This window comes from Lepidothrix coronata, unplaced genomic scaffold, assembly GCF_001604755.1.
Source record: "Lepidothrix coronata isolate B3197 unplaced genomic scaffold, Lepidothrix_coronata-1.0 Scaffold142, whole genome shotgun sequence".
In the NCBI taxonomy this organism is placed as follows: domain Eukaryota; kingdom Metazoa; phylum Chordata; class Aves; order Passeriformes; family Pipridae; genus Lepidothrix; species Lepidothrix coronata.
In genome coordinates this window covers 1,450,783-1,465,419 of record NW_016690322.1, presented here as the reverse complement: position 1 = coordinate 1,465,419, position 14,637 = coordinate 1,450,783, and the positions used below count along the sequence as shown (strand labels likewise).

At 40.6% G+C, this 14,637-nt stretch overlaps 1 protein-coding gene across 2 annotated transcripts in view; it reads left to right on the top strand.

Annotated features, from left to right (window-relative positions):
* Positions 1 to 14,637, top strand: part of FNDC3B (fibronectin type III domain containing 3B) — a 191,794-nt gene that overhangs the window by 147,306 nt on the left and 29,851 nt on the right. For both annotated transcript variants that reach the window (XM_017827764.1, XM_017827765.1), the window contains 9 exons: positions 57 to 143; positions 1,812 to 1,950; positions 2,495 to 2,566; positions 3,097 to 3,215; positions 4,005 to 4,110; positions 5,056 to 5,228; positions 7,288 to 7,401; positions 9,728 to 9,877; positions 13,720 to 14,000. In XM_017827764.1, coding sequence (XP_017683253.1) covers positions 57 to 143; positions 1,812 to 1,950; positions 2,495 to 2,566; positions 3,097 to 3,215; positions 4,005 to 4,110; positions 5,056 to 5,228; positions 7,288 to 7,401; positions 9,728 to 9,877; positions 13,720 to 14,000 — 1,241 coding nt within the window. The remainder of the gene's footprint in view (positions 1 to 56; positions 144 to 1,811; positions 1,951 to 2,494; positions 2,567 to 3,096; positions 3,216 to 4,004; positions 4,111 to 5,055; positions 5,229 to 7,287; positions 7,402 to 9,727; positions 9,878 to 13,719; positions 14,001 to 14,637) is intronic.

Below are 14,637 nucleotides of genomic sequence, written 5' to 3'. Positions count from 1 at the left end.
CCACAGTTATGGGAATTTGTTTGGTTTTGTTTTTTGTGTTGTTTTTTTTTTTTTAGGATAGCGTGTTTCACCCGAAGTACACTGGAGAGGAGCAAGCCTGTACTGTGAAGAATCTCAGAAGAAGCACACAGTATAAATTCAGGGTAAAATCTCTTTCCTCTTGTCTTTGCATAGTGTGTTCTGTGTTGGGTTTTTTCCAGGCACTGTAGAAATCCTTTAATACTCCCTCCAAAACTGAGTCATCAAGTAGAAGTTTACTTTATACTGCAACCTAACAGATTAAACTGTTAGTTGTATTTTTACTTTTATCACAGGATATGCTGTTACTCAGCGTTTTTGGAACAAATGTAGTTCTCAGTACCATGTACTGTCAGGTAGGATGTTGTGAGAGTGTGGCTCAGGGCATGAGGTAATTTTAGTTGGCTGCATTGCTCCCAAAATGTTCTGTGGTCACAAATCCCATCTTAATTCTACAGAGTGGAGCAAATGCTGCAGGGCACCCAGTGAGCACAGCTCTCCTCCCCAGCCCAGGGCTTTTCTTCCCCTGGCAGCCAGAAATTGAAGCTTTTTTATCTCATATGTCCACGTGGCTGGTTTGGAGCTGTTTTTTAGCAAGTGTTGGTATCTCCTGCTCTGTGGGTTCTCCTAAACACAGACCCCCAAGACTGTCCACTGTAGTGGCTCCACAGGATGTGGCATCTGGAGCACAGTGTCCCTCTGGAGATGGGCAGAAGATGTCTGTGAAGCCAACGTCCTCTCTGCTCCCATCAGCAAACGGAGTCAGTATCTGGAAGCAGCTTCGTGTAATTTGTAAACAGCACAGGGAGAGGAGGATGCCACAGGCTTGTGTCGATTCAGAAACATTTGGCTTCTGTATGTCTTTGTATATTCAGAAGCAGGAAAAAGAAAACTTTACCCAAAGACTCATTTAAATCATAGAATGGTTTGGGTTGGAAGGGGTCTTAAAGATTATCTTATTCCAATCCCCGGCCATGGACAGGGACACCTTCCACTAGACCAGGTTGCTCAGAGCTCCATCCAGCCTGACCTTAAACAATTCCAGGGATGGGGCAGCCACAGCTTCTCTGGGCAACCTGTTCCAGTGTCTCACCATTCTTACAGGGAAGAGCTTTTTCCCTGCTCTGTGGGACAGAAGACCTTGTGAAGTTGCGTAAAGAACTACCCAAAGAATTGGGAGGTTGTTTCAGTGTCACTCACAGATGATGCCTTTTAGTTTAGTATTGTAAAAGCTGCCATGGCTGGCTGAGGAAAGAGGACACTTTGTGCTTCTCTACAGCCTTGATTCCACATTAAATACGGATTTTAGGAAACTGTGTTGACATCAGAGCAAATTTGTAGCCTGGTGACATTGGCTACAGACACAACTTTGATCTGACTTTTAATTGTGTGATTACTGATACTTTGAATTATTTTAAGTAGCAGTTTGAAATACCCCAAACCCAAAAAATGACAAAGTATTTGTCATCGTTTTGATTATTTTTTTTTTTTAGGAGCAAATAACTGCGAGTTGCCACAGTTATTTAAAAAAGTGAATTTTTTTTAAAGGGAAAGCCAGCACTGCTTTTATCTTAAACCTACCACGATCTATTGCTGCTGGAAGGAGGGAAAAATCAATGTTTGTAAAGAAACGACATGACAATCTAATATCTGTTATTAGAATCCCACACGCTTCAGGATGTGACATATTTTCCAGCTTAATGACATTTGTGCAATTTCTAAAAGAAGTCTCATGCAGAACTGTCAGAAAAGCAGGTACAATAAACAAGGGTGAACTTGTGGTTTTGTTTCAGCTGTTTGCTTCTAATGTGGAAGGGAAGAGCTCTCCCAGCGAAGTGTTGGTCTGCACAACAAGCCCGGACAGGCCAGGACCTCCAACCAGACCTGTTATTAAGGGGCCAATAACATCTCATGGCTTTAGTGTGAAATGGGGTAAGGCACTTCAGTTTGTCACAGTAAAGCTTTTTGGGGGTCATCATAAATTCAAATACAATAATATAAATATGTGTTAGATTTTTCATGCTGCTTCTCAGTCCAAAGTTGAATGTGTCTGGAGAGCTTGACAGCTTAATTTTTTTTAATATTATAAAAAATATCTAGAGGCTCTTGTGCTTTCAGAATCAAAAATGTTTGTTTTCATTGACTAACTTGCACTCAAGCACATTTTGAGGCTTTTTATTTTCCATTTCATGTCCCATTGCAGCATCATTCCAGCTGCTTCCTTTAATAATGGGACAAGCCCCCAGGCAGCTTCTCTCTCAGTGCTTTTTCCATACATTTTGTTTGGATCATCATTATCCAGCCGCCTTATTCTGATTAATGCTGAAAACTAACATCTCTTACCTACTTCTGCTGCAGTTTACTTGGTGTAGTTGATGTAGAGGAGAAGGAGCAGAATCAGGAACAGGTTCTGTAGTCTTTTTGGTATCTTACACTCCTAATCTTGATTTACTGACAACTTGCCTCATTTTTTCAGATCCTCCACAGGATAATGGTGGTTCAGAAATCCTAAAGTATCTACTAGAGATTTCTCAAGGAAGTCCAGAAGGTAAACTTGAAACAAGTTGTCTCTGTTTCAATCCACTATGGCTACCATAAAGAACTCCTGACCCTTTGGACTATTATTGTTATTATCATTAATGGCCTAATGTTGCACATGTGATTGAATGTGAGTTACATACTTGCAACCTTAAAACCTGAAGTGTTTTGGGGAATTTGGTTTGGATTTGGGGAGATTTTGTAGTGTGTTCTTTTCCAGTTAGTTCTTTTTCTCTTAATTAGTACTGGTAGAATTCTAGGTTATGTGGCTGAACCTAGAAATATTTATGTTTATATTTGTGTATAAATATATATATTTATATTTTGCACATTATATAATATTTAAATTTGTGAGTATTTTTGTGTGTTTACGTGTGTTATATCTTTACATGGGAATAATCTTCACAGTGATAGTAACACTAATGACTTTCCTGAAACATATGGTTTGTGGAAAACCACATTAAGGATTTTCCTTCTTCCTGGACACTCCTAAACTTGTTGCATTACAGTTCTCTAAACTTGAATATATCTTATTTTTAGCAAATCAATGGGAAGTGGCATATAGTGGCTCGGCTACAGAATATACCTGTACTCACTTGAAACCAGGCACTTTGTATAAACTCCGGGCATGCTGTATCAGCACTGGTGGACACAGTCAGGTGGGTATTATCTAACAGTAAGGACTATTGGGTTTATATTTTTCTGAGATTTATCTGCTCGTTTTGGTAACATACTTCTGCTTTAAAAAGAAGGGGAATGTTTTTCCCGTAGCACAGTAAAGCTATGCTGATGGCTTATGTTGCAAGTTGCTGAATGTCAGAAGACTTCTGTGTGTACCTGATTTTAGTTTCAGCAAATTGCAATTTAGTGAGATTCTGTTTCCTCGGAACCAGTCTGTAGGTGTTTATATTTACACTAGAAAAGACCATCATTTTTATCTCATGTGGCCACTTGCTTGAAAAGGCCACAGACTCTCATGTGCATGACCCTATACTGACCAAAGCTGGTGGCTGGAGATGTAGAAAAGGGTGGTTTGTTGTAACAATTATTTTTCATTTGGATGAATTATTGTAAATTTTTAATTTCCCTTTTCCAGCCACTGATTCCTGTAATTCCCTTCTTTGACTGAAATTCATTTTAGTATCTATACTATTATTCCTCCTGCTTTAATTTTTTTTCTCATTTAAGATTGAGTACTTTAGGCCTTAACATTATTTTAAAAACAAGGAAAATTAAAATAGAGAACCCCATGTGTGCTACAGTTTTGAGGATGGTAATGAAGGAACTCTGTTAATTGGATTTGTGAGTAACACGCTTGATAGCATCTCCTCTCCTTTATTGTTTACATAAATCTCTACTAAGTGGTGGATGTAGAAAACAATTTCTTGTGCCACTTTCTAACCATGCCTCACTTTGTAGGTGCTAACTGCAGCTCTGCTCTCTTGCAGTGCTCTGAAAGTTTACCTGTCCGTACGCTGAGTGTGGCACCGGGGCACTGCCGGGCACCCAGAGTCCTGGGGAAGCCAAAGCACAAAGAAGTGCAGCTACAATGGGGTAAGACAGTGGAGCATCTCCCTCTTGGACAGCTTTGATCTTGATTGTTATTTGCTGACCTTGCCTTAGTCTTTATTTGCGTTGCTCCTGAAAAGTTGCAGTTCGTCCTGGTGAATGGGAAATCGCAAAGCAAAGTCAGTGCAAGTCAGAAGTGCAACTTCTCATCAACTGTGGTGGCTCTCTGTTGGGTCTGTGAAGTTACCTGTCCTCTGATTGTCTTTAAGGCCTTACACTGTGCTCCAGTTTTGTTAGTGAGGTCCCATCTCTGTCAAGACTACAAAGTATCAACTATATTAAAATACCTATCTTTTTATTCCTCTGTTTATGCAAAATCACCCTGTGATTCAAAGTCTTACTTTATTCCTTTGCAATATTGACTTAGCAGAAATGTTTTGCTACTTCTAACATATGAATTCTCTCAAAAATTTGAGTTAGAACATATTGAGGATTTTGGGTGGCATTTGAACCCTGATCCACTTTATAACACGCACAATCCATTGGACACCTGTAATTTTGCAAAGGTCTTGGACCATGATTATGACACTGAACTGTCAGAAATGCACATTTTTTAGAATAGAAGGCACATGCCGGTATCCAACAGACTTCTTCTTTACCATGATAATGTTGCAGCATGCAGGTATCTTTGGGGCATCGTTTGTTAAGCTAAATTCTAGATCAGTACAATTTCTGACTGTCAAACATATTTCAACACCAGTAAAAATTCACCTGTGCATCCAAGATACCATATTGTTTCCTGGAAGCCTGCACCCCTTTTAGTGGACACTGCTTTTCAGAACCCCAGGCAGGTTAATTTGGCTTGTAACATAACATGCAAGTATTATCAAATACATTGTTTTCATTGGGGGAAAAAGGTGCATGCAACAAAAAATTAGTTTTCCTGGCCCATGTCCTGATGTTATTAACAAACTAAATGATTTCTTTTAGATGTCCCTCCGTCAGAAAGTGGCTGTCCTGTCTCAGAGTACAGTGTGGAAATGACAGCCCCTGAAGAAGTTGTTTCTGAAGTGTATCATGGGCCTGACCTGGAGTGCACCGTCAGCAACCTCCTTCCTGGGGCAACGTATGGGTTCAGAGTGAGGGCTCTGAACGATGGTGGGGTACGTGTGCTGGCTTTTCATCCCTGGAGATGGTACTGACCTGGAATGGGAGATTCTGGACAGTGATTGTGTTAGTGCTGGTGATCAGAAAGGTGAAGGGGAGATGGGCAAAAGAAAAGAATGTGAGAAATACTTTAAAGGAACTTTGGAGGAAGAGGTGCAGTTTTAATCTCCTTTTAAAAGGAGGCCTCAGGTACTACTGAATATGATCTGACTGGGGAAAATCAGCTGCACCAAAACATGCAAAATCCCTGCCCAAAGTAATATCTGCTTACAAGGGAGAATCTGTTTATTCCCTTTCCGCTGCATTTCCTGTTTTTTGTTTTCAACTGTGTAAAAAATAAGTATTTCAATTTCACTCCAGTGTTGATATGTTTTGAGGGAAACTGACATTTCTGAGGAATTTTTTTGTTTTAATTTGTAAAAATGCTTTATAGATTTCATGGAGGTTTTTTTGTAATATGATTTCCTTGGAAGAAGTACCTTCCCAGTTACATCAGAAATTCTGTCTGATGTTCATGGAGATCTGTTGAAAGAGTTTGTTTTTTTTTTTTTAGTGAGGTTTGGGTTGGTTCTGTTTTGCCTCTGAGAGCATCATTCCAAGGGTGTTATATAAAGACAATTCCAGCAAAGCTACATTCATGGATGTCTTTCTTCCCAGGAAACCTCAGTGACAAACATAACACAAAAATTTAAAATTACTTGCTTACTGTTAAAACCTAAGACTGCAAGACTATAAAGATGTTTTGTCTTAAAAATACTCACTGTTTTGTTTTTGTGAAAAATAAATTAAATATGCTTGGAAATATTAGATTTGCTTGCTGGAAAGAAAGCCATTGTGGTTTGGTTTTTTTGTCGGCAGAACAGTTAAAAAAAATTGCAAAGCATTTCTACTTCCACCTTTTGTTAAATGGAGGGATCTGGTTCTGGTTTGGTTGGATTTTTCTATCAGATGCATAATAGGGGAGAGTGTTCTCTACCAGATTCTTCCTCCTATTTGGTAAAGAAAACAGCAAAAGTCAATAAATAAGATTTTTTTGACATGTCCATTCTTCATAAGTCAAACAAAGCCATCAGTGTTGTCTTTTCTCAATAGCAGATATCCTGACATGTCCGTTGAGAGGTTTTCCGAGGTTCATAATTTCTGTGTTGTTTGACCTTTGTAGTAGCTCATTTTTTTCATACTTGGTAATATTGCACTACAAAATAAGTAAATATTAGGGTTTTTCTTCTAGTTGCTTCCAGTGAAGTTCCTTTGTTCTGGAGAACGATTTCTAATTAGTTCAGGGACGTTCTGAGCAAACTTCACTCTTCCACTCGGGAGGCCTCAGAAAGGCTGTTTTGCTGTTATCTCCTCTCCTCGCACTGCTGGCTGAAGCCCGTTTTCCAGACTCTTGAAAATTGGCTTTTCTTTTGCTAATATGCATTTAAATTATCCTCCTACCAAGGGCTCAGAAGTTGGCTGAGCAGTTGGCTGAGCTGCCCGTGGAGCGGAGCCGTCCGTGCTGTGTCTGCAGCGTGTCCCTGCACGTTGTACCAGACTGGGGCTCCAGCACATCCTGTCCTTTTAGAATTAACCTGTGGCAGACATTTTATGTAAAAGAAGCTGGATTTGGACTCCAATATGTGCTTTACTGTTGCTGTGCTCCTCCTTATATCCATGAGAAGCTGGCTATGCCAGGCTTTGGCACTGGCATGTGAATACATTGTGCTAAGGTGAGGCAGAGGGACACAAACTGTCCCTCAGTTAACTGAGTGCACATTCTCACTTTTGGGTAAATTGGAGGTGTTTTATGCTTTCATGGGCACTCACTGTCACACAGGAGGATGTACATCCTGTCTGCCTGTTCCTGAGCTTACCTCACTCTTTAACTTGCAGTCATTTACGTGGTCTCATCCTGAGCGCTGGTGTTTGGTGCCGGGTGTTGGGATTCCAGTCTGTCTTTGAGAAAGTTTAGTGCATTGAAAAAGGTCATGTGCTGTTCTTGGAAAGCCTTTGAGGGATAGGAGATGGGTGTGTGCTTGTATATTAATGTACAGACACCTTGTTCCCCTCTAGTACGGTCCATACTCGGAAGCCACAGAGGTCACCACAGCAGCAGGACCACCAGGCCAGTGCAGAGCACCTTCCCTGTCCTTCCTGTCCGACACACGTGTACTTGTGAGCTGGGAGGTAAGTCAGGTGCACTGGTTGTTTCATTCCATCTTGCTTATCCAAACCAATACGGTCACCACACAACTCAAAAGTCAGCTTGAGAGTTGTTCAGTGGCCTGGAACTGTCTTTTTGTGCAAGAAAACCATATGCAGAAACTTCTATTGTATGAAAGTGTCTTCTCTGCTTTAATTTCAAGACTTCCATAAGGGTGGTCATGAGTCATCCAGACCAGGATTCAGACATGAGACCTCCTGCTCTGGCATCAGATGATAGAGCACTGGTGGGGTAGAAGTGCTTTCTGCAGACTTTTAAGCACATCAGCATGTCCTGAGGTGGAATTGTGAAGACAAATATTTGGTTTTGGCTGAAAGTGGAGTCTCTGATACGAAATTAACTCTGCATAAATGCTTACAGTGTAGGGTTTTTTCTCCTCAGAAATTGTCTCTACTCCAAATATTTACTTTTATTTTAGTTTGTGTTGATTCCTCCACCATTCTTCAGGATCTTAGGCATTAGACTCTTAAAATAAGTGTTAGCTGAATTGCACAGGGGTTGATTTGGTTGATTAAGAAAAAATTGTGTAATTAAAGCAGAATTCAAGGGCTGTTGCCATTGTGATATGGAGCAGCAGGGCTTTAGTTCTGCCACAGACTTTCATTGAAAACTTTAAAAGTCATTCCACCCCTGTTTCTATTGGGTTCCTCCTCCAGACAATGCCCCTGTTGAGAAAAAAGTTACTGACATTCATGAGATGTTCAAATATATCAATTGAGTTAACAACATACCTAATTACAAATATAGTCTACATTTAATGTTATGAGAGACAGGTATGTTTGGTGCAGTTTGGGGGTATTCATATTTTTTGCAAAATTTTGTGACTCTAAGCTAGAAATCACAATGAACTTTTAAGTGTTGCCTTCTATTGACCAGGGATTTGCTCTCCCCAGCCATGAGGGGATGCAGCAGTGTTTCTGGTAGGCTCTGTATTTATTTGCAGGAGATATGTGTTTATTCTAGCTAAAAATGAAGCTGTGGTAGGAGTAATGTGGTTTGCAGTGGTTATGTTTTCTTAAAGAGTGTCATTTTTTGGCTGATACGAATATGAAGGAAAAACAGTGAACCTCTGTGAAGTATTTTGGCTGGAGAGCACACTGTGGTGCCTACTGTGGTACCTTTTTTACATGCTATTTTAAAAATCTGGCTTAGCAGTTCTGAATGAAATTAATAAAATAGCTGGAAGCTCCAAGGCAGAGCCAGAGAAGTCCATGTGTGTGTGCAGGGTGGGCATTATGGTGTGCAGGGATGCTCTGGATCCTTTTACTGGAAATTACACCTTGCATGCCATAATCACAAAGTCTTTGTCGTGTCCTGGACCACACTTCTGCACACAGCAGTGGTTCCCTGAGCTGCTGCAGGGAGTTTTGCTAAAACTAACTAGTACAGCTAGTTTTGCTAAAAACACAAAATATTTTGCTTTGGGAACTGTGTTGTTATGCCTGTTCTAATTCATCTCCAGCACATTCAGGTATTTATTTTGTGTTTCCTTAGATAAAAGGATTGCTGGGGATATATGTAAGAGGACAGATTTAGATTAAATATTAGGGAGAAATTCTTTACTGTGAGAATGGTGAGGCCCTAGCACAGATTGCCCAGAGAAGCTGTGGATGCCCCATCCCTGGAAGTGTTCAAGGCCAGGTCATACTGGGCCCTGAGCAATCTGGTCTAGTGGAAGGTGTCCTTGCCCACAGCAGGGTGTTGGAACAAGATGTTCTTTAAGGTCCTTTAATGATTCTGTGATCCCATAGGAATCATGTTGTGGATGTTAATGTTCCAGGATCCACCCTCCAGTGTCCCATACTGGGACTGGTGGGTGACTTTCACTGGAAACCTCAGGCCAGCTCCTCTCTTGTTGAGGTTGTTCTTTTCTCAGTGACTGCTTCTGGCTCAAAGGCCAGCTCTTCCAGAGCTGTGTTTTGATCACTCCACTAGACTGCACTAGATTGATGCTTTTTTGTGTTCTCCATGGTTGAGCTTCTGCTGAGGCAGTGGAGAGACAATTTATTCCTGAGTGTCCTGATGAAAAGCAAAGTAGCTGCATATGCTCTCTCATTTCTCTGAATTTCAATCAGGTAATTTTTGTGCAGAATTGTCCTGTTTCAGTAACCTATTAGGGAACATTAATTCAGTATATTTCCATTTGCCGAAGTAATGGTGTATTAATTTAAAAATAAGGGTGGTTGTTGGGGTGGTTTTTTTTCCATGTGCTTTATTCCTTCCCCAGTGAAACACAGACATCTGAAGTGCTCATTTCTGAACTGAACAACATAAATATTTGTGTTGCAGAGTCCTGAATGTTCTGGTGCTGACATCTCTGAATACAGATTAGAGTGGGGAGAAGATGAGGAATCTCTACAACTTGCATACAGCGGCACAGATACCTGCTTTGAAATAAGTGACTTGTCGGCAGCAGCACATTATTGCTGCAGGCTACAGGTATGGGAGGCATGAGGTGGTGCATGCATTGCAATCTGAGGTGTAAACAGAGTTTCCTTCCACTGTGTTCTTATTTTTATCATTAGCAGCTCTGCAGTTATGTGCTCTGTAAGTCAGAAGGAATGCACGTTTATTTTAAGTAATCAGACTGATGCATTACTTGAAAATTGCTCTTGCATCTTGTTACTATCAGTGACTAACACTTTAACATCCACCTTACCTCTGACACCAAAACAAAATTATAATGTTTCAGAAAATTAAAATAAAAATCAATTTTTTCGTGCTAATGAGAGGTAAATAACATCTACCTCCCAAGTGGATATCGAAGATTCCCTTGGCTTAAATAGTGAACTCCAACATTTGTTTCATTTATGAAGTAAAGCAAAGCAGCTGAGTAGATTCATGTGTGTATGAGATGGTACCTGCCAGAAAGTGAGTTCTCATCATTGCCATTTCGTCTCTTAGATTTGTAAGATTAGATCTCTTATAGTCTCTATGATTTTTTTTCTTTGATCATTTTCTCTCCTATCACTTTCAGTAAAACGTAGCAGTTAAAATATAACTTATGAATCTACTCAAAAGTAAAAATACAGCATTCTTTCTCCTTTATGTCTCCTGAAAAAATAAATGGATGGTAAAATAAGTGGAAAGCGAAGTAAAAATATTTTTGCTCAAGATACTCTTCCACAGGATTTATTTGTATGTGAAGGCAAAATACCACCACTAATCCAACCCAAAGTTCACATACCCACCCAGCTGGCAACATGTGGACCACCCAGGGTAATTTCTTTGATCAAGGGCAACATGTGTCCAAGAGTGTTTCCTTCTTACATTTTTTTTTTTTTTTTTAAACAGAACATTGAATTTATTTTTTGGGGGGGAAGTAGCACTGTGGGGGAAGGCGAAGTGAGGGAGCGTGTGTGAGTGACGGGGAAGTGTGAGCCAGAAAGTGCCTCTTGTTTCTGAAAGAGGGAGAGCATTCAGCATCCATGGGGCAGGGAGGAGACTGTAAGACCACTGCTGCAGGGAGCCCAAGGAAATTTTTATGTTAAACATGGAAACAGGCAGCCTGTATGGCATCTTTGATTCCAAGTGGGCGTTCGTTTTAAACTGCCTGCCACAAAAATGTTGCACAAATCTCAGTTTTTAACACAGCCAATGTAATTTAATCCATAGGTAGAAGTTAAATGGAATGCACAACAGCACTAAGACATTTTGTTGAAGTCCATCAGGCATTACTTTCTAGAGAGCTCCATCCTCTGGATCTGATTGGTGTATTATATGGAGAAGAATTCGTTATGAGATACACTGGAATCTTTAAACAATTACACACAGAACACCCCACAAAACATGACAGACAAAGAGGGAAGGTTGAATAGTTTCAGAAATTTTAGTCTGTTTTTAAAAAAGAGGAGAGAATAAGAGCTGCTTTGCTTATCTGTTAGCATATTTTCAGAAAAACCGTTCTTTTAACTTTTTTAAAAATAAAGATGCCCCAAACCACATTTACTTGGCCTCCTAATAAACACACAGTATTGCTATCTCAATCTACAGTAACTCAATAAAAGAGAGAATTGAGGAATCAGGCACATCTAACTACAGCGCGGACAATTGTCTTTACTGTTGCACAACTTTTTTCCTGTAATGAATATTCCTGAAAACAGTTGAGGCTTCTGCAGAGGGAAATATTGTGTCATTTGGGGGTGGCAGGGGAAAGCATCTAGGCAGCACAGAACATGAAATTCCCACCAGTTATGTTGATGAGATTGTCCAGTAAAGCAGTTAAAAAGCACCACTGACAATAAATTGCTTGGAGCAAGATACAGATTGCCAAACACTGGTTTAGAGGCAAGACAAATCATATCATTGGCAGAGCACGAAACAAGGCTCACTTTTAACAGCTCCAGGAGCGCTTCACTAAATAGAAGATTTCCCTGGAGCAGGATTTGTTTTGAAAGGCTTTTTAAAGGCTGACAAATCTAACTTTATTATCTCTTTCTTCGATTGAACAAAACGCCTCCTGGAAAAACAGAACAGGGCTTTGTGTTTGTATTATGCATAGCAGAAATAAGTCATTCCCTGCAGTTAAGCATAGATAAGAAATCAAAAAATCAAGCAATTGTTTGACGCGTCCTTTCGTTGCCATCACAGTCTCACTGGAAACATTGTAAGCCTGGGTTTTTGAATCAGTTGTAATCTGATGGGAGACTCTGGGCTAAGTTTTCCAAATGTAAAGAAACTGTGGATGGTGGAGGGTGCTGGGCAGTGCCAAAGCTGTTTCTGAAGGTCTGGGCCTTCTGGACCTCCCGTAGCTCCCCCTGTACAATAATGAACTCCAAGCTCTCTCCATACCTTGTGTGCTGGCAGGATGCTGGGCTGTGTCAGCAGGAGCCCAGCCAGCAGATCCAAGGAAGGTGGTATTGCCCATTACATGCCATTCATGAGAACCTGGAGTACTGCATCCAGTGCTGCTCCAGGCAGAGGTTGAAACAGAAATGTTCAGGTGAGATACAAAGAAACAAGTTATTACTGTAGGCAGTTAAGGATTGTAACAATGGTCCAGGAGGACTGTGCAATCTCCATCCTTGGACTTTTTCGAGACTCAGCTGGACAAAAACCTGAGCAACCTGGTCTGCATTTGGTTTGACCCTGCTTGGAGTAGCAGATTGGACTAGATGTTTCACATGGTCCCTTCCAAGGGAAAATGATGTTGGGCTGGAGGGAGAGCAGGATTACTTGCTGTGCTGAAGGTAACTGAGGGAGCAGAGGGTGAGGACAGAGAGGATTACTTTGTTCTAGTGTGGGATTCTCCAAGGGGGTATGGTCTCCACATCATGAAGTGGTCATTAATCCAAATCTTTATAAACTGGTTTTAGTCAAGTCTTCTAGCAATAGAACATAAAGGTCTGACTAAAATACCCTCACTAAGAATTTGGATGGTCCTTTGATTGTGATAATCCTGAGGAGTCATTTCTTAGGCAGTTCAGTGCATTGTGTGCAGCATTTGCCACTGGCTGAGCATCAGGTGATAAAACTCCAGGTCTGTACAACTGTGCAGTGTTGAGCTTGCAAAGACAACAGCCTCTGAAATTAATGAGCAGAAATGGGCCACGTTCTGAAACTTGTTTTCCACTGGGATTCTGGATCTGTGAGTTAAGATGAGAAGCTTGATAATTGGTGGTTCTCCTGTCTGGTGGAAGATATTGAGCTGTGTGCTTCAGTGGTGATTTGCTAGTGAGTTGTGACTTTTCTCACTTTAATGATTCCGTGATTCTGGGGAAATGTAAGTCATAGGCTTAATGCCATGCTGAGTTCCTATACTCTTGTATCAGAAACTTTTTAGTGTGAAATTAGTTGTCCATTCTCTGGGTAGTTCTCAACAAGCCAAATACGTCTTATCTCCAGGGATACTCTGCTTGCATAAAGCCATCTGACACTGCACCCTACAGTATACTGGGGATTTTGTACAAGGTGGCTCAACAATTTTGAGTAGCCAGTTTGCTGAGCAACCTGATGTCACTGACAGCATCACTATGACATTTTCCCTTACTAACCAAAGTTTGCTGATAAAAAGGTTACTGTTAAGTTTAATTAAATGTCGGTTAGGGAAAAGAGAAATATTCTCCAGTTTTTCTGAGAGACACTTGTGAGTGACAAAGGAAGATATTAATTCCCTAGTATAGGGCAGGGGTATGAATCATGCTTTAGGGAAGAAGCCAGCAGTGCATATCCTCTGAAGAATTCGTGCAGCTCTTCTAGGCTGCACAGTCCATTATTATGAACTTGATACACATGTCAGAGAGAAGAGTTATCCTGTAAATATTTTCTGTTTTAACACACAGGCAATTAACCAGGCTGGAGCTGGGCCCTACAGCAACCTGGTGACCTGCAGAATCCCTGCGTCCGTGCCCGATGCCGTCTCCATCCTCTCCGTGCTGGAGGACGAGCACGTGGACGCCTGTCAGCCCTCACCCTCCGTGTGCCTTGTACTGACCTGGGAAGAGCCGTGCAGTAACGGAGCTGAGATCACCTCGTACAACATCGACCTGGGGGACGTCAGCATTCCCGTGGGAAACGTGACCAGTTACGTTATCGGCGATTTGCTTCCCGAAACCTCGTACCGGTGAGTGCGGTGGTTGTGACGTGGTGAGACCACACAGCTTGATTTTTACATTGGAAATGTTTATGGCATCAAGAGCGAGGTTAAAAAAAATACAAAGCAACAACCCAACCAACCAACCTAGGGGGAGCGCAGAAATCTCCAGTAATTCCCTTATGGAATGAATTGTGGAAATTCATGCTCAAATATTGTTTTCTCCCGCCTTTGTTCCCTCTTCCTCCTCTCCTTGAATTATCTCTGACCTCTCCTTCTTTTGAAGTTGCTCTGCTAAGGTAAGGTTACACTGGTAATAATAAATTTATAAATAATGAATAAATTTTTAAAAATTAGAAATAACTTGAATTTCAGTGTGACATCTCCTGCTTTTTTTAGCTGCTTTTAGCTACTATTTCAGGGGTTTAAATTATTAACTGTATTGATCCCTGTGCAGGGTTAGCAATTTACACACAATGAAGTTTTATTTGTATAGCTACAGCTATTTTTTATCTCTAGTATATGGAGATTAATTAAAAAATAATCTGAATTTTAAAACAATTTCTTTATATTGCTTCAGAGTCTAAATTGCTAAATGACATTGACAAAATTTTATTATTTTAATGTTCAGGCTTATATGTTTTCTCTCTAATTGCTCATTAAAAAA